This window comes from Rhinopithecus roxellana, chromosome 15, assembly GCF_007565055.1.
Source record: "Rhinopithecus roxellana isolate Shanxi Qingling chromosome 15, ASM756505v1, whole genome shotgun sequence".
Lineage (NCBI taxonomy): Eukaryota > Metazoa > Chordata > Mammalia > Primates > Cercopithecidae > Rhinopithecus > Rhinopithecus roxellana.
In genome coordinates, this window is record NC_044563.1 from 89,261,991 (window position 1) to 89,286,000 (window position 24,010).

The 24,010-nt window shown below is 43.0% G+C and overlaps 1 protein-coding gene across 5 annotated transcripts in view; it reads left to right on the forward strand.

The window, feature by feature from the left end:
• Positions 1-213: 213 nt before the first annotated feature.
• Positions 214-24,010, forward strand: part of ZNF143 (zinc finger protein 143) — a 63,719-nt gene continuing 39,922 nt past the window's right edge. Inside the window, exons 1-7 of one of the 5 annotated variants that reach the window (XM_010384830.2) lie at positions 214-325; positions 10,461-10,579; positions 11,809-11,901; positions 13,070-13,153; positions 13,676-13,759; positions 17,226-17,422; positions 18,311-18,385. In XM_010384830.2, coding sequence (XP_010383132.1) covers positions 10,468-10,579; positions 11,809-11,901; positions 13,070-13,153; positions 13,676-13,759; positions 17,226-17,422; positions 18,311-18,385 — 645 coding nt within the window. In that variant the 5' untranslated portion in view covers positions 214-325; positions 10,461-10,467. The remainder of the gene's footprint in view (positions 326-10,460; positions 10,580-11,808; positions 11,902-13,069; positions 13,154-13,675; positions 13,760-17,225; positions 17,423-18,310; positions 18,386-24,010) is intronic. The other 4 variants (XM_010384831.2, XM_030918369.1, XM_030918368.1 and 1 more) reach the window with 4 other exon arrangements.

Sequence of the window (24,010 nt, forward strand, 5' to 3'; positions counted from 1 at the left end):
CTGGGATGAGCGGTTCTGTCAACCAGTCAGACACAGGAGTTTTGACTTGCTCTTTGCGCGAGCCACTCAGGGACGGGCTGTAAAGTCAGGCTTGGCTGACGTCAGATGAGGGGGCGCGGCTAGGGCGGTTTTCTTTTGCGTCGACCAAACGTGGGCCAATGGAAAACCGGAAGCGTCCTGTGAGTGATGTAATGACAGCCCAATGGAAGCTGGGGGCGGGCCTCAGACACACTATGCGGGTTGCGGGGCCTGGGGGCCGGACGGCTGTTTCCTGTCCTGGTGCATGGTGGTCGGACGAAGGAATTGTTGGAAAATTTTCTCGGAGGTTCGTATATAAATGTGTTTTTACCCAGTGTGCATTATTCTCCGCCCGGCCGCCGCCCTCAGCGCGGCGGCGCGGGCCCGCTTGGGCCCGGGCTCCGACTCCCGTTGCTCAGCCTCCGCCGCAGGCCTTGCCGATTCTATGGGCCGGCCGCAGTAGCGGCGTCTGGGCAGAAGCGGAGTTTATTAATAACCCGCGGCCGCCACTCTAGGCGGCGGAGGTTTTCTCGCTGAGGACTCAACCCCCCCAAATCGTCTCTGAGCGATGCGCCCCGCCTGTTTCCCTCAGGGGACCGCCAAGGGGAGGGAGTGAAAGAGGGGAGGGTGGAGCCCTCGGGAGCCTTGGCCGCATTTCTCGGCCTGACCTCCGCGCGGAGCCAGTCCCCAGGCGCCGCCGAGGCAGAGTTCCGCCGCCTGGGACGCCGAGCCCACGGGCCGCACCAGGCCGCAGCGGGGGCGCCGAGGACAGGGCTGGCCCAGGCGCTCCCAGCACCCCGCCTGCCGATCGCACGTAGCGGTTTCCTCCTATCCGTATCGTGGGCAGATTGTTTCCCCGACACCCTTTCTTTTATTTAAAAAAAAAAAAAAAAAAAAAAGGTTACTGAGGTCTAGCATCGAATATTAGAAATTTACAATTTTATCGTCCTTTTCTCCAGTTTTGGCCAAAAGAGTGAGCAAATCCTTATAAGTCGCTTTGAAACATATTATTGTGGAACGTGAACCAGTTTTTATTCCTTCCCCTTTTGCTTTTGACATTTTTTCCCCCACATAATAACGAAGTTAAAAAGAGTAAAGAAGAATACCATCGCCAACCCATTTATTTGTTTAAAATCAACGTCAGCCTTTGCCTTGAAAGTGTCTAAATCAGCTGGTATAATCAAGTGAGGATGTGGGGAGAAATTGTAGGTTCGAGATTGTGGTCGGCTTTGTCCTGAATCTTGTCAGAAGATACTTATGTTTTCCTGTAGTTGACAGAAAATGGTGCAGTATTTAATGTTTTTTTCTTGCTGAGTATGTAGATCAAGTTTACATTTAGTAAGAAAATACGTGATAAGGAGATCACTCAAAAGCACCCATAACATGCATAGCTAATTTTATCCTGCGTATTTTGACTGTTTGGAAATTTTTTTTTGTCAGTGTCCACTATTTGGAAATTCTATGAGCAGTCAGCTGTCTACAGATATTTGAGTGTCTTTTTTTTCCTTTACAGAAGCCCCCCCTTTATTTTTTAAAATAGCTTTATTGATGTAATTCACATACCTTACAGTTCACCCATTTAAAATGTGTAATTAGGCCTGGGCAGCATAGGGAAACGGCCCTCCCCCGTTTCTACAAAAAAACCATTTTTTTAAGTCAAATCAGCGTGTGCCTGTAGTCCCAGGTTCTTGGAGGCAGAGGTGAGAGGATCACTTGAAACCAGGAGTTCCAGGCTACAGTGAGCCATGATTGTGCCACTGTACTCCTGTCTGGGTGACAGAGAGACCTGTCTCAAAAAAGAAAAAAAAAAGTTATTATTAGTTTAATTTTAGCCTGGGCGTGGGGGCTCACACTTGTAATCCCAGCACTTTGGGAGGCCGAGGCGGGTGGATCACCTGAGGTCAGGAGTTTGAGACCAGCCTGGCCAACGTGGTGAAACCCCCTTCTCTACGGTGGCAGGCGCCTATAATCCCAGCTGCTCGGGAGACTGAGGCAGGAGAATCGCTTGAACCCAGGAGGCGGAGGTTGCAGTGAGCCGAGGTTGCACCACTGCACTCCAGCGTGGGCAACAAGAGTGAAACTCCATCTCAAAAATAAAGTTGAATTTTAACATATTCAGTTGCGCAACCATCACTACAATCAATTTTACAACATATCACCCCCAAAAGAAGCTATACCCATTAGCAGTTACTTCCCATTTCCTCTCAGTTCTCCCACCCCACTACTAGTTTGCATATTTGCCTATTCTGGATATTTCACATAAATGGAATCATATAGTATGTAGTCTTGTCCAGGGTCATTTATGTTATAACATGTATCAATACTTTCTTTTTATTGCCAAATAATATTTCATTGTGTGAACATAGTACGTTTTACTTATCCATTCACTGTTGATGGACATTTGGGTTGTTTCCACCCTTTGGCTATTATGCATAATGCTATGAACATTTGTACAAAAGTTTTCGTGTGGACATAGGTTTTCATTTCTCTTGGGAGTAGAATACCTAGGAATAGAATTGCTGAGTCATATAGTAACTCTGTTAAACTTCTTGAGGTACTCTAAAACTTTTTCAATGTGGCTGCACCACCTTTACATTCCTACCAGCACTGTGTAAAGGTTTCAGTTTCTCCACATCCTTACCAACACTTGTTGTCATCAGTCTTTTTGATTATAGTTTTTCTAATGTGAATGAAATGGTGTCTCTTGTAGGTTTGATTTGCATTTCCCTGATGGTTAATAATGTTGAGCATTTTTTCTATGCCTAGTGATCATTTATAATCATTGGAGAAATGTCTGTTTGGATCCTTTACCCATTTTAAAGTTGAATTATTCATCTTATTATGACTGGGTTGTGAGAGTACTTTATATGCTCTAGATAGAAGTCCCTTATCAGATACATGGTTTGCAAAATGTCCATAGTCCTTTCCCGTGTGTTGGGATGTTGCTGTGAAGTAAGGGCTCATTGTGTTCTTCACAGAAATATGGCATGACTGTATTGAACTGTGCCTCTACTACATGGTTTTATTTTTAAAATAAACCACTCCACCTTCATAGCATAGTTCCATTTCTGGAAGGTAAGCACTGAATTTTTAAATGTTCATGCAAGCATATACAGATATCTATATACATTTTTAAAAACATGAACGCAATCATGTGGTATCTGCTCTTCTGCAACTTGCTTTTTCCCACTTACCATGTGTCTTGGACATATTTCTCACTGTTTCAAATAGATAGATCTCATTCTTTTAAATGCCTACATGTTTCATTTAGGGATGCCCTGTGTGTGTGTGTGTGTGTGTGTGTGTGTGTGTGTGTGTGTGTGCACACGCGCGCGCATCTTTGTGTATAGATATTAAAAAAAAATCAATTTTTTTTAAGAGACAGGGTCTCACTCTCACCCAGACTGGAGTGCAGTGGCATGATCTCAGCTCACTGCAGCCTTAACCTCCCTGGCACAAGCGATCCTCCCACCTCAGACTCCTGAGTAGCTAGGACTACAAATGCACACCACCATGCCCAGCTAATTTTTTAAAAAAATGTAGGCCGGGCGCGGTGGCTCAAGCCTGTAATCCCAGCACTTTGGGAGGCCGAGACGGGCGGATCACAAGGTCAGGAGATCGAGACCATCCTGGCTAACACGGTGAAACCCCGTCTCTACTAAAAAAAATACAAAAATCTAGCTGGGCGAGGTGGCGGGCGCTTGTAGTCCCAGCTACTCCGGAGGCTGAGGCAGGAGAATGGCGTAAACCCGGGAGGCGGAGCTTGCAGTGAGCTGAGATCCGGCCACTGCACTCCAGCCCGGGCGACAGAGCGAGACTCCGTCTCAAAAAAAAAAAAAAAGAAAAAAAAAAAGTTTGTAGGCCGGGTACGGTGGCTTACGCCTATAATCCCAGTACTTTGGGAGGCTGAGACGGTTGAATCACCTGAGGTCAGGAATTTGAGACCAACCTGGCCAACATGGCAAAACCCTGTCTCTACTAAAAATATAAAATTTAGCCGAGCATGGTGGTCCATGCCTGTAATCCCAGCTACTCGGGAGGCTGAAGCAGAAGAATCGCTTGAACCCAGGAGGCGGAGGTTGCAGTGAGCTGAGATTACACCACTGCACTCCAGCCTGGGGGACAGAGCAAGATCTGTCTCAATCAATCAATCGAGCAATCAATCAATAAATGGTGCGTGTTGATTACATAATAAGAATAATGCTCATGCCTGTAATCCCAGGACTTTGGGAGGCCGAGGTGGGTGGATCACAACGTCAGGAGTTCAAGACCGGCCTGACCAACATGGTGAACTCTCATCTCTACTAAAAAAATACAAAAAATTAGCTGGGCATGGTGGCGGTTGCCTGTAATTCCAGCTACTCAGGAGGCTGAGGCAGGGGAATTGCTTGAACCCGGGAGGCTGAGGTTGCAGTTAGACAAGATGGTGTCGCTGTGCTCCAGCCTGGGGGACGGAGGGAGACTCCGTCTCAAAAAAAAAAAAAAATGCTAAATGGTCTGTAAGGGTAACTAATTTGTTAAATGTGAGTTAAAAGTGATCAATTTTTGACAACTTAGGAAAATTTATAGAAATGAAAAAAAGCTGGATACAAAATGTTATCTGTATGATAATTATGCTGTAAAAATTATGTATGTGTGTGGCTAGCAAGGCTAGAGAATAAAACCAGGAAAAATGAAAATGTTTGATTTGTTAAGCTATTGGGACTTATTATTTTATTTATTTTATTTGTTTTGAGACGGGGTCTTACTCTGTCACCCAGGCTGGAGTTCAGTGGTGCGATCTCAGCTCACTGCAACCTCCACCTCCTGGGTTCAAATGATTCCCCTGCCTCAGCCTCCCAAGTAGCTGGGATTACAGACGTGCACCACCACGCCCAGCTAATTTTTTTAATTTTAGTAGAGACAGGGTTTCACCATGTTGGCCAGGCTGGTCTTGAACTCCTGACCTTGTGAGCCACTGTGCCTGGCTGGGACTTACTTTTATTTATTTATTTATTTATTTATTTATTTATTTATTTATTTATTTTATTATTTTTATTTTTTTTTTTCTGAGATGGAGTCTCACTCTGTCGCCCAGGCTGGAGTGCAGTGGCGTGATCTCAGCTCATTGCGAGCTCCCCCTCCCAGGTTCACACCATTCTCCTGTCTCAGCCTCCCGAGTAGCTGAGACTACAGGTGCCTGCCACCACGCCTGGCTAATTTTTTTTTTTTTTTTGTATTTTTTTGTAGAGACAGAGTTTCACCATGTTAGCCAGGATGGTCTTGATCTCCTGACCTCGTGATCTGCCCGTCTTGGCCTCCCAAAGGACTTATTAAGTTTTAAATTTATATTACAATATTGTGTGCAAGGAAAAGTTTTGTTTTTTGTTTTTTGTTTTTTTGCTTTTGGGAGGATTTCTCTCTGTTTTCCAGGCAGGTGTGCAGTGGCACAATCACAGCTCACTGCAGCCTGTACCTCCCAGGCCCAAGTGATCCTCCCTTCTCCTCAGCCTGCCAAGTAGCTTGGTATTACAAGTCCAAGCCACTATGTCTGGTTAATTTTTTTTTTTTTTTTTTTTTGAGGTGGAGTTCACCCAGGCTGGAGTGCAGTTGTAGATCTCGGCTCACTGCATCCTCCAACTCACAGGTTCAAGTGATTCTCCTTCCTTAGCCTCCTGAGTAGCTGGGATTACAGGCACCTGCCACCACACTTGGCTAATTTTTGTATTTTTAGTAGAGACAGGGTTTCACCTAGTTGGCCAGGCTGGTCTCGAACTCCTGACCGCAGGTGATCCACCCACCTCAGCCTCCCAAAGTGCTGGGATTACAGACGTGAGCTACCATGCTTAGCCTAATTTCTTTTTTTTTTTTTTTTTTTTTTTTTTTTTTTTTTTTTGAGACGGAGTCTTGCTCTCGTCGCGCAGGCTGGAGTGCAGTGACGCAATCTCGGCTCACTGCAACCTACGTCTTCCAGATTTAAGTGATTCTCCTGCCTCAGCCTCCCAAGTAGCTGGGATTGCAGTCATCTGTCACCACGCCCGGCTAATTTTTCTATTTTTAGTAGTGACTGGGTTTCACCACGTTGGCCATGTTGGTCTCAAACTCCTGACCTTAGGTGATCCACCCACCACGGCCTCCCAAAGTGCTGGGATTATAGATGTGAGCCACTATGCCCAGCATAACTTTTTTCTTTTTTCGGTAGAGACAGAGTTTTACTGTGTTGCCCGGGCTGATCTTGAACTCCTGGCCTCAAGCCGTCTTCCCTCCTTGGCCTTCCCAAGTGCTGCAATTACAGGTGTGAGCCACCATGCCCACCCTGCAAGGAAAATTTTAGTGGGCTACAAAACACAGTAAAATAGCTGACAGTGTTATTAGACTGAAACGATGAGAACGTGGCGCAGACGGATTTAGACAGATTACCGTAATACTTTTGAATATTACAATAGGGTAATACTCTTAAGTGAGAGGATGAAAAAGAAGTTCTTTTTTTTTGAGATAGAGTTTCACTCTGTTGCTCAGGCTGGAGTGCATGATCACTGCTGCCTCCACCACGCGGCTTCAAGTGATTCTCCTGCCTCAGCCCCCCGAGTAGCTGGGATTATAGGCACCCGTCACCATACCTGGCGGATTTTCTTGTATTTTTAGTAGAGACAGGGTTTTGTCATGTTGGCCAGGCTGTTCTCAAACTCCTGACTTCAGGTGATCCACCAGCCTCACCCTCCCAAAGTGCTGGGTTTATAGGTGTGAGCCACCATGCCCAACAACAAAAATTTTGAAGAGTAAAAATCATGGCTGGCTGGTGCAATGGCTCATGCACTTTGGGAAGCTGAGGTGGGTGGATCATGAGGTCAGGAGTTCAAGACCAGCCTGGCCAGCATGGTGAAAACCCTTCTCTACTAAAAATACAAAAAATTAGCTGGGCATGGTGGTGTGCACCTGTAACACCAGTTTACGAAGTTTAAGAGAGGTGTTTTTTGTTCTTTTTCACATCAATAGTTCAGTTAAGATCAAACCATCACCAAAATGGGCATACCTGATGACTAGACCTAGATGTTCATTTCTAAATTCTTGTCTCTGCTCTCAGCTCTTTTCTGACAGGTATTTTTAGCTTTAAGCCTAGCAGGCCCTATATCTGTTGTCACTTCAAAGGTATCAGGCTCTACCTACCTGCCAGTCAGTTTCATATATTCAGTTTTTGAATAGTCCTGGAACTGCACAAAGCCTTCAAGTTTCAACATTTCACCCGTCCAGTAGGGTATTCTGCTGCCCCAATTAAAATTGGCAGTATAAACTCTTTCTCCATACTTTAACCCTTAGCATCTTATGGAGTCTGTGAGAACTTTGTCTCATTTGCCAGCACATTCTGAGTACTTTTTACTTCACTAAATGATGTTTGTTTAATGGAACATGCTTAGACTCTGGCTATATTTAAATATAACTCAACACTGGATGTGGCTTATGCCTATAATCCCAGCTGCTCAGGAGGCTGAGGCAAGAGGATCACATGAGCCCAAGAATTTGAGGTTGCAGGGTCCTGCCACTGCAGTCCAGCCTGGGTGACACAGTGAAACTCGACTCTCAAATATATATCATATATTTTCTGGGCGCAGTGGCTCACACCTGTAATCCCAGTACTTTGGGAGGCTGAGGCATGCAGATCACTTGAGGTCAGAAGTTTGACACCAGCCTGGCCAACATGGTGAAACCCCACCTCTACTAAAAATACAAAAACGAGCCAGGTGTGGTGGCACACACCTGTAATCCTAGCTACTTAAGAGGCTGAGGCATGAGAATCGCTTGAACCTGGGAGGTGGAGGGTGCAGTGAGCTGAGATCACACCATTGCATTCTAGCCTGGGCTACAGTGAGACTCTGTCTCCAAAAAAAAAAAAAGGGTGGGGGGGAATAATGCAGTATTTGTCTTTTTGTGACAGAAAATTAGCTTATGCTAATTTTATACTCAGCAGGAGTCTGTTTCTTTTTTACCTCCCCCATGCCCCGAGACGGAGTTTCACTCTTGTTGCCCAGCCTGGAGTGCAGTGTTGTGATCTTGGTTCACTGCAACCTCTGCCTCCCCGGTTCAGGCAATTCTCCTGCCTCAGCCTCCCAAGTAGCTGGGATTACAGGCGTGCACTAGCACGCCCGGCTAATTTTTGTATTTTTAATAGTAACGGGGTTTCACCTTGTTGGTCAGGCTGGTATCGAACTCCTGACCTCAGGTGATCCATCCACCCTGGCCTCCCAAAGTGTTGGGATTACAGGTGCGAGCCACTGCACGCAGCCCACGGGTCTTAACAGTAAGGTACTGGTGTTACTTTGAGTTTTCTCTGTCAGCCTTTGGAGGAAAATGACGTTTTCAAGGAAAACGAAATGACGTTTTCCTTCAAATGACGTTTTCATTCCCATTCAAGGAAATGACGTTTCAGCTTGTTCTATGAACAGTTATAGATTATGGATCCTTTTGTATCTAAAAGGTCACCCCTTAACTTTTTATTTTTTTTCTTTAAATATGCGTGCCACCACATCTAGCTAATTTCTTTGTATTTTTAGTAGAGACAGGGTTTCACCATGTTGGCCAGGCTAGTCTCAAACTCCTGACCTCAGGTGATCCATCTGCCTTGGCCTTTCAAAGTGCTGTGAATTCAGGTGTGAGCCACTGCGCCCAGCCTTGACTGACTTTTATCATAGCACTGATACCTTTTTGTGTATCTGAACAGTAGTTCCTACTTTTGGTCTAATGAGGGTACAGTTCATAGTATTTCCAAGACAAATTTCTTCAAGCAATCCTAAACGTAAAATGAATTACAAATTATTACTACTATCTGTGTATTGCTCTTTTATTTATTTATTTATTTATTTACTTACTTATTTTTTGAGACGGAGTTTCACTCTTGTAGCCCAGGCTGGAGTGCAATGGCATGATCTCAGCTCACTGCAACCTCCGCCTCCTGGGTTCAAGCGATTCTCCTGCCTCAGCCTCCCGAGTAGCTTAGGATTACAGGCTTGCACCATCATACTCAGCTAATTTTTTTTTTTGTAGTTTTAGTAGAGACAGGGTTTCACCATGTTGGCCAGGCTAGCCTCAAACTCCTGACCTCAGGCGATCCACCCACCTGGGCCTCCCAAAGTGTTGGGATTATAGGCATGAGCTACTGTGCCCATCCTGCTCTTTTAAATATTGATGCTAAGTCAGATCTTTGGACCTGGAAAGGTCATCCTCAAGACATCTGGTTCAGTTCCCTGGCCCAAGGCAGCTAAATTATCCCAGCTACTGTTTGAGGTAAGCCAAGGTCCACAGAGGTAAGGAGACCTGGAGGTAGAAGGGAAGAAGGAGGTTGTGTTGGTAATTGGCAGAAGAGTTGCCCATTCATCCACTTATTCAATACCTATTGTACTTCTACTATGGGCCAAACACTTTTTAGGCACTGGAGTCAGCAGTGAGCAAACAAACAAAAATCTCTGTCCATTCTCATGGAAAGGGAAATAGATAAACTAAATAAGTAAATACATGTAATTTGTCAAATAATAAGTACTATGCAGAAATATGGAGGGGAAAAGAAGGATGGGGTTTACCATGATTGAGCAGTTGGGAGGTACAGTTTGAAATGGGATGGACAGAGAAGCTCTCATTCCATTTGAGCAAAGACTTGAAGAGGTGAGGGAATGAATAATGAAGATACTGGGGAAAATGTTTCAGGCAGAAGGAAACTCAAATGAACATGTCTTAAGACAGCAGAACATCCAGTATGCTTGAGGAAAAGCAGGGATGCCAGTGTAGCTGAAGTGGAGTGAATGAGATGGTGAGTAGTAGGAAATGAGGGGCAAGATCATTAGCCTCTTGGTCAGTGTAAGGATTTGGGGATTTTACTCTGATGAGGAGTCCTCGGAAGGTTTTGAGCAGAAGAGGGACATGAGCTCACTTTTCCCTTCAAAGGACACTGACTGCTGTGTCAAAAGAAGAGTGTAGGAGGCTAATGGAGAAGCAGGGAAATAAGTTAGGATGCTGTTACAGTAATGCAGATGAGAGACTGGTTGTGGCTTGGATCAGGGAAGTAATGGTGAAGGTTGTGAGAGGTAGTCAGATTCGGGGTAGATTTCTGAAGATTAAGTCAACAAAATATGCTGACACATTGTAAGTGGGAATCCTCAACAATGCTAAACCCAAAGGAGTCAAATTATGGGAATTTTAGAGATCATATAAAACTGATGGGTACAATTCGTCAGTGCGCTTCTAAGTTGCTGAGCACACTGATAGAGTGTGCCCATCAGTTTGAATTTTTGAATTATGAGATGCATGCCTTGGACTTTGGGCTAATACTCTTACCCTACATATTGAGTGAAATTTCATCTTACTTCCAACACCATTACATCCTCAGCAGTTTTTTGTGGTTCATAAATATTATTTGTAACTTTCATTTCATATGTATCATTCTTTGTTCCTAAGCGTCTTTATTTTTCTTCAAGGTAGAAGATGTTGTTAGCCCAAATAAATCGAGATTCTCAGGGAATGACAGAGTTTCCTGGAGGAGGGATGGAGGCTCAGCATGTTACCCTGTGCTTGACAGAGGCAGTCACCGTGGCAGGTGAGCCGTTGTGTTTGAAGGGATGAGTTTGAAAATATCATTTATCTTAAAGGAAAATGAAAATTTACAACTTCCTAGTTCCTGATTTAGCAGAAAACAACATATATAAACCTAGGTCTTTCTATGAGGTTTTTTTTTTTTTTTTTTGAAACGGGATGGAGTTGTACTCTTGTTGCCCAGGCTGCAGTGCAATGGCATGATCTCGGCTCACTGCAACCTTTGCCTGCCAAGTTCAAGTGATTCTCCTGCCTCAGCCTCCTGAGTAGCTGGAATTATAGGCACGCACCATTACGCCAGCTAATTTTTGTATTTTTAGTAGAGGCAGGGTTTCACCACGTTGGCCAGGCTGTTCTCAAACTCCTGACCTCAGGTAATCAACCTGCCTCGGCCTCCCCAAGTGCTGGGATTACAGGCATGAGCCACTGCGCCCAGCCTCTATGTGTATTTTTTACCTTGGTGTGGGTACAGTAGGGCACGGAATTTCTTTTTCTTTTTCTTTTTTTTTTTTGAGACAAGGTCTTGCTTTGTTGCCCAGGCTGGAGTGCAGTGGCACAATCTCGGCTCACTGCAACCTCTGCCTCCTGGGCTTAAGACATCCTGTCACCTCAGCCTCCCAAGTAGCTGAGACTACAGGCACATGCTAGCGTGCCCAGCTAATTATTTTATTTTTAGTAGAGACATAGTTTCACCATGTTGCCCAGGCTGGTCTTGAACTCCTGGACTCAAGCCATTCACCCACCTCAGCCTCCAAAAGTCCTGGGATTACAGGCATGAGCCTTTTGTTACCAGCCTATTTTTTTGGTAAGCGCTAAATCTCACTTTTTTTTTTTTTGAGGCGGAGTCTGGCTCTGTCGCCCAGACTGGAATGCAGTGGCACAATCTCGGCTTACTGCAACATCTGACTCCTGAGTTCAAGCAATTCTTCTGCCTCAGCCTCCCAAGTAGCTGGGACTACAGGCGCGCACCACCGTGCCCGGCTAATTTTTGTATTTTAAGTAGAGACAGGGTTTTACCACATTGGCCAGACTGGTCTCAAACTTCTGACCTTGTGATCCACCCGTGTCTCCAAAGTGCTGTGATTACAGGCGTGAGCCACCACACCTGGCCACTAAATCTTATTTTGAGTCTGAGTTAAGCAATCTACCTTTTTTCTGATCTTTATTTTTTAAAAAAATTAGCGTGTCCATATGCTAGCTGTCTAAAGAAAATATTGTTTTTTTTTGTAATAGATGGTGACAACTTAGAAAATATGGAAGGCGTAAGCTTGCAAGCAGTAACACTTGCAGATGGTTCTACTGCTTACATACAACACAATTCTAAAGGTATGTGCCTCACATATGGCTGATTGGTTAACACCAGTGATTTATGACCTGTGAGTTGGAGCACCTAGAAGCTATCCCACCTTTCCTATCTCTCCTAAAGATGCTGTATTGCACATGATAATTTTAAGTCATTTCAGTTTAATTCCTTTTTTTTTTTTTAAATATAATTTGTGGTCGTCCCTTGAGATACTTGGGAGATACCCTGGGATATCAAAATTAGTGGGGGAGAGGAGAGCAAGGAGTATGTCTGGACTATTTTCTAGTAAGACCTTTCTTGCTTCTTTACTTCAGGTCATTATTTCATATTTTTACCAAATATGTGTAAGAGTAAAGACATTTGGGGCTGGGCACTGTGGCTCGTGCCTGTAATCCTAACAGTTTGGGAGGCCGAGGCGGGTGGATCACCTGAGGTCGGAAGTTCAAGACCAGCCTGATCAACATGGAGAAACCCTGTCTCTACTAAAAATACAAAATTAGCTGGGCATGGTGGTGCATGCCTGTAATCCCAGCTACTCAGGAGGCTGAGGCAGGAGAGTCGCTTGAATCCAGGAGGCAGAAGTTGCAGTGAGCCGAGATCATGCCACTGCACTCTGGCCTGGGCAACAAGAACAAAACTCTGTCTCAAAAAAAAAAAGACATTTGGTCTTGCTTATCTAACATTGTCTCTGAATTAGTGTTTGCTTTGCTCCAGGAAACAGCCAAGTCCTCAAAAACTCCTTGTTTTTATGGAAACCTACTGAACACATGCATACATAAGCAAGGGTCTTTTAGCCCTCAGGGATGAGAATGATAACTGACTTCATATGCACTGACATATCTGTCTGTCTTCCCAGCTTCAGCTCCCCCCGGTCATGGTCACTGATTCTAAGTGACTCTGAAAATACCTATATAGCAGTCAAACTCATGTAGCCTGCTGTGATGAGCCACTCTTCCTCTTGACCTCATCTAATTGAAAATTGCAGGGGAGGAAGGATGGCTGAGGGAGGATTTTCTGCTTTCTGTAGGATCACTGGATGTGTTATTGAATTGCCTCAGAACGTTGAGGGAAGAATCAAGATGAACACGAGCTTAAGTTGTGTATGTTTTTATAGTTGATACCATTTTGAAATTGTATAAAGTTTAAAATTTTTGTTTGTGCCAATTTATTGTCTTGAATCTTTTGTTCTAGATGGAAAACTCATAGATGGCCAGGTCATTCAGTTGGAAGATGGTTCTGCTGCCTATGTTCAACATGTACCCATACCTAAAAGTAGTAAGTATTTAAGATAACGGCACAGGAAACCATTTTAATTCTCGGCTTTTAGTATTTGCTGCCTGCAGCTCCCTCTTACTACCTAAACTTGGACTTGATCTCAAGTCCTCTTTCTGTAAAGGGAGATTATAGATGCCACAGAGTGGATCTTAACCAAGACTTTCTCTTAAAGATAATGGAAAAGAAGTTACTGGACTGCACTGTGGAGATTGAGTAACAGTCCTAAGTGAATGTTTCTGTTTTTTGAGTTGAATCGTACATGTCTCTCATTTTCTTCATTTTTCCCCTTCTTTCAACTCTCTTTAATACTGGTATATATTCCTAAAACCAATATTCTAATATCTTTTTACCTTTAAACACTGACTCAGAGAAGCTTTGCTGAACTTACTTAAATGTTCAAAGACTCATGAAGCAAATATAGATGGTTATAATGTGTTAATGGTTTATTGACTCTTGTTGCTAAGTGAGTTAATTGGAATGTGCTAGAAAACATGAGATCTAAATGTAAGCATTGTTCTTGAGCAGGGGACAGTTTGCGTCTAGAGGATGGTCAAGCAGTGCAGTTAGAAGATGGTACCACAGCATTTATTCACCACACCTCCAAAGGTAAAATAACTTTGAAAGTATGAATAAAATAAGGGAGAAGTGAGAGTGTAGGGGGAAAGAAGACCTGCGTTTAGCTTCTGAAGTGTTGTCATAGGAAAGAATTGTATTTCTTCATTAAAGTACAAGGTGGCATGGTTTAAGGAAAAATTTTCCTACAGTTTGAGATGTCCAGTGACAGGCTGGAACAGCAAACCAAATGACTGGTCCCTGGAAGACTTAAAGTAGAGGCCACATTTTGTTTTTTTGGTTGGCTTTTTTTTTAAGAGACAAGGTCTCACTGTTGCCAGGCTGGAGTGTGGTGGCACAAGCACAGCTCACTGCAGGCTCAAACTCCTGGGCTCAGGGATCCTCCCACCTCAGCCTCCTGAATAGCTGGGACTACAGGTGTGCGCCGCTTCTCCTGGCTAATTTTTTCATTATTTGTAGAGATAGGGTCTTACTCTGTTGCCAGGCTAATCTCAAACTCCTGACCTCAAGCCAGCCTCCCAAAGTGCTGGGATTATAGGTGTTAGCTACTGCATTCAGCCTTAATTTCATATTTTAAATGTAGCCTTGGCTACTTTTTAAAAAGACTAAGAAATAAAATCACGATGTAACATTGAAATGGTTAACTTCATATTTTATTTATTTCTGTATTTTAGAGATAAGATCTTACTGTTAGGCTAGAGAGCAGTGGCACGATCATAGCTCACTACAGCCTTGAATTCCTGGGCTTAAGGGACTTTCCTGCCTCAGCCTTGTGAGCATCTAGGACTATACGTGTGTGTCACCACAGCCAGCTAAAATTTTAACTTTTATTTTCTGATTAAATTTTTTTTGTTAAATATAGGGTCTTGCTCTGTTGCTTCAAGCTGGTCTTGAACTCCTGGCCTCAAGAAGTCCTCCTGCTCCGACCTCCCAAAGCACTGGGGTCACAGACATGAACCACTTTGCCTAACCTGTTTCTTCTCTTAAATAGAATTTTTTGGCTGGATGCGGTAGCTCATGCCTATAATCCTAGCACTTTGGGAGGCCAACGCAGGCGGATCACCTGAGGTCAGTGGTTCGAGACTAGCCTGGCCAACATGGCAAAACCCTGTCTCTACTAAAAATACAAAAATTAGCCGGGTGTGGTGGCGCATGCCTTTAATTCTGGCTACTCAGGAGGCTGTGGCAGGAGAATCGCTTGTACCCAGAAGGAGGTTGCAGTGTAGTCGAGATCGTGCCACTGCACTCCAGCCTGTGCAACAAAGTGAGACTCTGTCTCAAAAATAAAAACAAAAAAAAAAACATATATATATATACATATATATAAAATTTTAAAAGCAGGGTCCTTTGCCTACTGTGTTTAATTGAAACTAAGTATACAGTTTCAAAAATATTTGAAGCAAATACAGCAAAACGTTAATACTTATTACATTTGTTTAAGGGAAGTTCAGGGTTTTGAGGTGGAATGTGTAGGAATGATGAGTACAGCTCTGCAGCCAGACTATGTAGATTCAAAACCACTGTTTTTTTTTTTTTTTTTTAGTTGTGTGACATTAAGCAGATTACTTCTCTGTTCTTTAGTTTCATCATCTGTAAAATGAGGATTATAGTACGTGTCCATATCATATGTAGGGTTGTTGTGAGGGCAGAATGCACAAACATGTAAAGCACTTAGAACTGTGTTTGTCACATACTAAATGCTCAACAAATGTTACCTATTGTTACTACTTTAGATAGTATTTTATTTTATTTTATTTATTTATTTTTTCGAGACAGTCTCGCTCTGTTGCCAGGCTGGAGTGCAGGGGCACAATCTCGGCTCATTGCAACCTCTGCCTCCTGGTTTCAAGTGATTCTCCGGCCTCAGCCTCCCAAGTAGCTGAGATTACAGGCACCCACCACTACACCCGGCTAATTTTTGTATTTTAGTAGACCATGTCTACTAAACATGTCACCATGTTGGTCAGGCTGGTCTCGAACTCCTGACCTCAGGTAATCCGCCCACCTCAGCCTTCCAAAGTGCTGGGATTACAGGAGTGAGCCACCACGCCCAGCTAGAGAATATTTTATTACAGAATGACATAACACATTTTAGAAAGACGGTTTTATTGTGAAGCCAAAGGGAGGAATCTTTAAAAAAATTAAAATACTTAAATTTGTAAATAAATTTGTTTAATTACAGTTGGAAAAAAGTAAAGTCTGCACCCCTTCCTTCCTTCCTTCCTTCCTTCCTTCCTTCCTTCCTTCCTTCCTTCCTTCCTCCCCTCCCCTCCCCTCCCCTCCCCTCCCCTCCCCTCCCCTCCCTCCCTCCCTCCCTCCCTCCCTCCCTCCTTCCTTCCTTCCTTCCTTCCTTCCTTCCCCCCTCTCTTCTCTTTCTCTCTTTCGACAGAGTCTTGCTCTGTCACCAGGCTGGAGTGCAGTGGCACGATCTCGGCTCACTGCAACCTCCACTTCTCAGGTTCAAGCGATTCTCCTGCTTCAGCCTCCTGAGCAGCTGGGACTACAGGTGTGCGCCACCATGCCCAGCTATTTTTTTTGTATTTTTAGTAGAGATGGGATTTCACCATGTTGGCCAGGATGGTCTTGATCTCTTAACTTTGTGATCTGCCCGGCTTGGCCTCCCAAAGTGCTGGGATCATAGGCGTGAGCCACTGCACATGGGCACACTTTTTTATTTATCAATAAGTGTTAGTCATATGTTAATTGTAACTGGCTAGATTTATTATTTCACTCTCTGTCTATATATATATCGATATAAAATCACAATTTTATATCGATACCATTATAGGTATAGATATATCTTAGTGTAGACATTTAGAGGGTAAAAAGAAAAACACCGTGGAGGGACTGTGGAGTCATACTGACATGAGTTCAAATTCTGATTTCTCTACGTATTGATTTTGACTGTTAATTGTTAGTGTGGTTTTTTTGTTTGTTTGTTTTTTGAGAGGGACTCTCGCTGTGTTGCCCAGGCTGGAGTGCAGTGGCGTAATCTTGGCTCACTGCAACCTCTGCCTCCCGGGTTCAAGAGATTCTCCCTGCCTTAGCCTCCTCAGTAGCTGGGAATACAGGCGTGTGCCACCATGCCCGGCTGATTTTTTTTCTATTTTTAGTAGAGCGGGTGTTTCACTGTGTTAGCCAGGATGGTCGCAATCTCCTGACCTCGTGATCTGCCCGTCTCGGCCTCTCAGAGTGCTGGGATAAAATTATAGGCTTGAGCCACTGCACCCGGCCTGTTAGTGTTTTTTAAATTTTCTGATTCCCAAGGAAAGTGATGTTACTTCTCCAAACCTGAGTTCCCATTTATACAATGAAGGCGGTAAATATACCTGCCTTGCAGAATTACTGTGAGGATTAAATGAAATAACACATATAAAGTACGTGGTCCAGTACTCAGAGTAAACTACTCAATAAAAGCTCATTTCTCTCTTCCTTTCAATATGTAAATGTTTGTCAGATTTTACCTTTAATTTAATGCCATTCTCTTCCACTCTCTCAGATAGTTATGACCAGAGTGCATTACAGGCGGTTCAGCTGGAAGATGGCACCACAGCTTATATCCACCACGCAGTGCAAGTCCCGCAGTCTGACACCATCTTGGCAATTCAGGCTGATGGGACAGTGGCAGGTCTGCACACTGGGGATGCCACAATTGACCCCGACACCATCAGTGCTTTGGAACAGTATGCAGCAAAGGTATAGCATTTCACAATGTCAAGAATGTCCAATATATAACTTCTTTATTTTTCATGAAAAGAAAAGAAAACAAAAAAGTACACCTCATCAAAAAAAACTGGCCAATTTTGGCCAGGCATGGCGTGATATCACACCTGTAATCCTAGCACTTTGGGATGCCAAGATGGGAGGATTGTTTGAGCACAGATCCCTGTCTCAAATTCAGAAATTAAAAAAAGAAAAAGACACTAGCAATTCAAAGTCAAAATCAGTCAGTATCGAAGAGATCAGCATTTATCTTAAGTGAAGTGTAGAAAGACTGGAAAAAAAAAATAAGGGAATAGGGTAAAGGATTATAGAAGAGAAATGAGTGGCAGGTAATTCACCAAAAGATACACAAAGATGAGGAGCTATAAAAGAAATAATAAAGTATAAATGGAACTGCTTATGAATTAAGAAGTAGTAACTATAGATGAGGAAAAGTCTCAAGTTTTATATCAAAAGGGCTGATTTTTTTTCCCCTGCATTGAACATGTATCTCTCATATAACTTAAAAGGTTTTTTTTTTTTTTTTTTACTTTTATTAGGGAAATTTTCTTGTTTTTCCTTTACAAACAAAATAAATAGAGACAGAGTCTCGCTCTTTTGCCCAGGCTGATTTTGAACTCCTGGGCTCAAATGATCCTCCTGCCTCAGCCTCCCAAAGTGCTGGGATTACGGGTGTGAGCCACCATGCCCAGACTATTATGGAAATTTTCAGATATACACAAAAATAAATGATAATGAAACACCATGTAGTTTTTTTTTTCTTTTGTTGTTTTTGTAAGCTTCTCCCTGAACCATGTACTTAACCAGGCTAAACCGTTATCAAAATGTAAAGTGTTTTAAAGCTTTATTTTATTCCTATAGGTGTCCATTGATGGAAGTGAAAGTGTAACAGGTTCTGGAATGATTGGAGAAAATGAGCAAGAGAAAAAAATGCAGGTATGTAAAACTAGTTTTTAATATAAAAATCTATCTTAGCATTTCTGTGCCCTTCTGTGGATGAAAGCAAGAATAGGTAACTCACTACCTCTCTAGGAAAATCTCACCAATTCAGAAAAACAATGTATGTATTAGGCAGCAGCTTTCTCAAACTGCCTGAGGTCCCAGTGTTCATTGGTGGATGCAAAATGACACTAAAGAAATGGAAATATCACAGAAATCCAGTTGAAGCTTGTGTGCTGAATTCTAAGGCAGTTTTCTGGACAAGGCAGTTGTGGAGACAAGGTGATTTCCTGACTGCCCCCACCCATGGCATGGCAATTTGTGGATACTTTTTCTGGGACTCCATGATGATTCTTTCTAAATAATCCTCACTGCTTTGCTTTTTGTATTTTTAAATTTCTTCTCCTTCCAACTGATTCCCTCCATATTTTCCTTTTCAACTTCTGAAGAGAGTCCAGCCTAGCTAATCTTGGACAAAGCTGTTTATACTTTTTCTACCAGACTGCTTCCTGGTCTACAGGTGACCTATGGGCTGGTTTCCCATGGTTCAAATGTTCACCCTGGGTCCAGTCATTGGCTGCCCCTTACCTAAGTAACAGCCTAGAGCACCAGTGCTTCTCAAAGTTTTGTAGTATGTACAAAGTAGTCACAGGTACATTCTTGGGTATCTCCTACAATCAAAAATTCAAAACTTATGTTATTCAAGAATCGTATTTGTGTTGGGGGGGGATGTTTGTGTGCAGGGTATGCTTGGAGCTTATACAATCATTGTAGTACATTCCTGCTTTAATGCTGCTCTTTATTTTCTCAGCAATTATCTCTAATACTTTGTTGACTGTTCCTTTATAGTAGTTTTTTTTTTTTTCATTCTTCAGAGTTGTATTATATTTAACTCCTTAAATTACTACTCAGGGTCACATTTATAACCTTGAGCATTAACATGACCACTTATGACATTGAGTGATACTGTTAGGGGTTGTCAAGAAGATTTTACATTTATGCTAATAGTAAGTGATAAAATAACAGGAATCACTGAACTCACTTGTAGAAATATGCTTCTGGCCAGGCATGGTGGCTCATGCCTGTAATCCCAGCACTTTGGGAAGGCTGAGGTATATGGATGAGTTGAGGTTGGGAGTTCGAGACCAACTTGGCCAACATGGTGAAACCCTGCCTCTACTAAAAATACAAAAAATTAGCCAGGCATGGTGGCTAGTGCCTATAATCCAAGCTACTCAGGAGGCTGAGGCGGGAGAATCGCTTGAACCCAGGAGGCGGAGGTTGCAGTAAGCCCACATTGCACTATTGCACTCCAGCCTGGGCAGCAAGAGCAAAACTGTCTCAAAAAAAACAAAAAAGAAATATGATGCTTCTACACATTGCTGAATAGCCAATATTTCTGTTTACCAGCTGAAGTGATGCCTCAAAGTGGCAATAGTATAAATACAGTTTTCAGTTCACTAAGCCCATCAGCTTTGATGCTGTGTGATTCTTAGCAAAATTTTCAGGTCTCAATTCATGTTCATATTTTGTGAATGAAATGAGACTTTAGGGTGGGTGTGGTGGCTCACACTTGTAATCTGAATACTTTGAGAGGCTGAGGTGGGAAGATTGTTTGAACCCAGAAGTTTGAGACCAGCCTGGGCAACAGAGTGAGACTCCGTCTGTACAAAAAATTTAAAAATTAGCAAGACGTGGTGGCACACATTTGTAGTCATAACTATTTGGGAGGCTAGGGCAGGAGGATCCGTAGAGCCCGTGGTTGGAAGTTACAGTGAGCTGATTGCGCCACTGCACTCCAGCCTGGGCAACAGAGCAAGACCCTTTTCTCCCCTACCCCCCCCAAAAATGAGACTTCAATATTTTTTATACAGTTCTATGTCAAATCCACCTAAGTCAACGTCTATTAAGATGCAAACACAGGGTAAATATATGCGGGAGTTATAGGTCAGTGGCTTGGAGTATTGGAGTGGCCCAATAAGTTATCTGTCTTATTGGTAACTGACAGACAACTATATTTTTTAAAAATAGAATATTTTAAAGAAAAGGCTGGGCGCAGTGACTCACGCCTGTAATCCTAGCACTTTGGGAGGCCAAGACGGGTGGATCACCTGAGGTCAGGGGTCTGAGACCAGCCTGGCCAACATGGCGAAACCCCATCTCTACTAAAAATACAAAAATTAGTTGGATGTGGTGGTGTGTGCCTATAATCCCAGCTACTCGGGAAGCTGAGGCAGGAGAATCGCTTGAACTTGGGAGTTGGGGGTTGCATTGAGCAAAGATTGCACCACTGCACCCCAGCCTGGGCAACCGAGCGAGACTGTCTGAAAAAAAAAAAAAAATTTCTGAACTCAATAGCTAGGAATTCAGAACTGCTGAGGCAAAATGTCATAAAAAGCCCCATTACTCTTTATCTGTAGACATATTACCATTTGGTATGGGTACCAGTAAACAAATAGAAGACTGTTGAATAGGATTCTTTTTTTTTTTTTTTTTTTTTACTGTAGCTCTTTCTCCTTTGCCTTTTGTACCTCTTCCTTACAGACTAGATCTGCAATGTCCAATATGGTTGCCACTAGCCATATGTGGCACTTGAAATGTGACTAGTCCAAATTGAGATGTGCTGTAAGTGGATTTTGAAGACATAGTACAATAAAAAGAACGTAAAACATCAATAATTTCTTATATTGATAACATTGAAATGATAATTTGGACTTACTGGGTTAAACAAAATAATTACTATTAATTTCACCTGTTTAATTTTTTTCAGTTGGTTACTAGAAATTTTTTATTTTATTTTATTATTTTATTATTTTATTATATTGATTTATGTATTTTGAGATGGAGTCTTACTCTCTTGCCCAGGGTGGAGTGCAGTGGTGTGATCTTGGCTCATTGCAGCCTCCACCTCCCGGGTTCAGATGTTTCTTCTGCCTCAGCCTCTCGAGTAGCTTGGATTACAGGCATGCACCACCACACTCAGCTAATTTTTGTATTTTTAATAGAGATGGGGTTTCCTCCTGTTGACCAGTCTGGTCTTGAACTCCTTACCTCCAGCAATCAACTCACCTCAACCTCCCAAAATGCTGGGATTACAGGTGTGAGCCAACATGCCTGGTATTTTTTTTTTTGAAACAGAGTCTTGCTCTATCAGACTAGAGTGCAGTGGCGCGATCTCAGCTCACTGCAACCTCCATTCAAGCCTGCTCAGTTCAAGCAGTTCTCCTGCCTCAGCCTCCTGAGTAGCTGGGACTATAGGCATCCACCACCATGCCTGGCTAATTTTTTGTATTTTTAGTAGAGATGGGGTTTCACCATGCTGGCCAGGCTGGTCTCGAACTCCTGACCTTGTGATCCGCCCATTCGGCCTCCCAAAGTGCTGGGACCACAGGCGTGAGCCAGCACGCCTGACCCCTATTTTATTTATTTTTTTATTTTTTGAGACTGAGTCTTGCTCTGTCGCTCAGGCTGGAGTGTAGTAGTGCAGTCTTGGCTCAAGTGAGCCTCCTGCCTTGACGTTCCAAAGTCCTGGGATTATAGGTGTGAACCAATTTACGTGGCCAGAATTTTTTTTTTTGAGATGGAGTCTCACTCTGTCACCAGGCTGGAGTACAGTGGCGTGATCTCAGCTCACTGCAACCTCCGCCTCCCGGGTTCAAGCGATTCTCCTGCCTCAACCTCCAGAGTAGCTGGGACTACAGGCACATGCCACCACACATAGCTAATATTTGTATTTTCAGTAGATACGGGATTTTACCATGTTGGCCAGGATGGTCTCGATCTCTTGACCTCGTGATATGACCGCCTCAGCCTCCCAAAGTGCTGGGATTACAGGTGTGAGCCACCGCGCCCAGCTCAGAAAATTTTTAATTATGTATGTGACTTGCACTTGTGACTCATTATATTTCTCTTCATTAGTGCTGGATCGGAAGTTCATGACTTCACTATTTTCTAAAACAATTAATTACCATATTTAAGGTTGAGAACCTAGTACTTGGTTTTTTGTGGTTTTTGGTTTTTGAGACAGGGTCTTGCTTTGTTGCCCAGGCTGGAGTGCAGTGGCCTGATCTCGGCTTACTGCAACCTCTGCCTCCTGGGTTTAACCGATTCTCCTGCCTCAGCCTCCTGAGTAGCTGGGATCACAGGCACATGCCACCATGCCCGGCTAATTTTTTGTATTTTCGTTAAAGAAATATAAAAAAAAATTTTTTTATATTTTACCATGTTGGCCAGTCTGATCACAAACTCCTGACCTCAAGTGATCCACCTGCCTCTGCCTCCCAAAGTGCTGGGATTACAGGCGTGAGTCACCATGCCCAGCCTGAACCCTGCTTTTCTAAGTCTCTTTTTTTCCACCTCTAAAAGAAAGCTATTAATTAGATCCATGACTGTCTTAGGGGCAAGTTTGTTTTTTTGTTTTTTGTTTTTTTTTTTTTTGAGATGGAATCTTACTCTGTTGCCCAGGCTGGAGTGCAAAGGCCTGATCTTGGCTCACTGTAACCTCTGCCTCCCGGTTGAACTCCTGACCTCCAGTGATCTGCCCACCTCAGCCTCCCAAAGCACTAGGATTACAGGCGTGAGCCACCGCACCTGGCCAAAGATTTTTTAAGATAATATTTGTAGTAGTTTTTTTTTAATTCAGAGAAAGTACAAAGAAGAAAACCCAAAATGACCCATAATCTTACTCTACACGTATCTATTTTACATATTTTTAAAGATAAAAGGAATCATGTTTATGTTTAGAAAATCCAAATAGTATAGATTAGTAAAAAATAAAAAGTGAGAGATTTACTGCCTGATAATAATTATTGTTAGAAATCGGCTTTGTTTTTGTTTTCTCTCTCTCTTTTTTTTTTTTTTTTTTTTTTTGAGAAGAGTCTCACTCTATCACCCAGGCTGGAGTAGAGTGGCACAATCTCGGCTCACTGCAACCTCTGCCTCCCGGGTTCAAGTGATTCTCATGCCTCAGCTTCCCAAGTAGCAGGGATTCAGGCTCACACCACCATGCCCAGCTAATTTTTGTATTTTTAGTAGAAACAAGGTTTCGCCATGTTGGCCAGGCTGGTCTGAACTCCTGCCCTCACGTGATCCGCCTAGCTCGGCCTCCCAAGGATTATAGGCAGGAGCCACCATGCCCCGCCTTGTTTTTGTTTTTTAATCTTCCTGGCAGTGCTGATGTGTCTTATGGTTCCTTAGAAGTTCCTCTGGTGCCACACTTCTAGGATTGTTTCCTTTCTTCAAAGAGAACACAGTTTTTTAAAATTCAAGTTGTTTTTATTTTATCCTCCCCCAAGAATATAGATTATTTATATCATACAAGTTAACAAACACCAGATTGTAAGTTATATCTGCCATGTGCATTAGGCCATTACAGTAAATGGGATTATAAGTACTAAACCAGACAATATAATGCAATATTTATCCTCAGCCCTACTGAGTCTCTCACTCTATAATTACAGAAGGTCTGCTAGTTAGGTAGGTCCCACTAGACTACAGCATCCTGAAACCTGGTGGGTTAATAGCTTGAGCTCTAGAGCCAAACTCCTTCAGATCTCACTTCTCAGCTTTTGGCCATGGGCAAGTTACATTACTTAACCCCTCTGAGTCTCATTTTTTCTATTT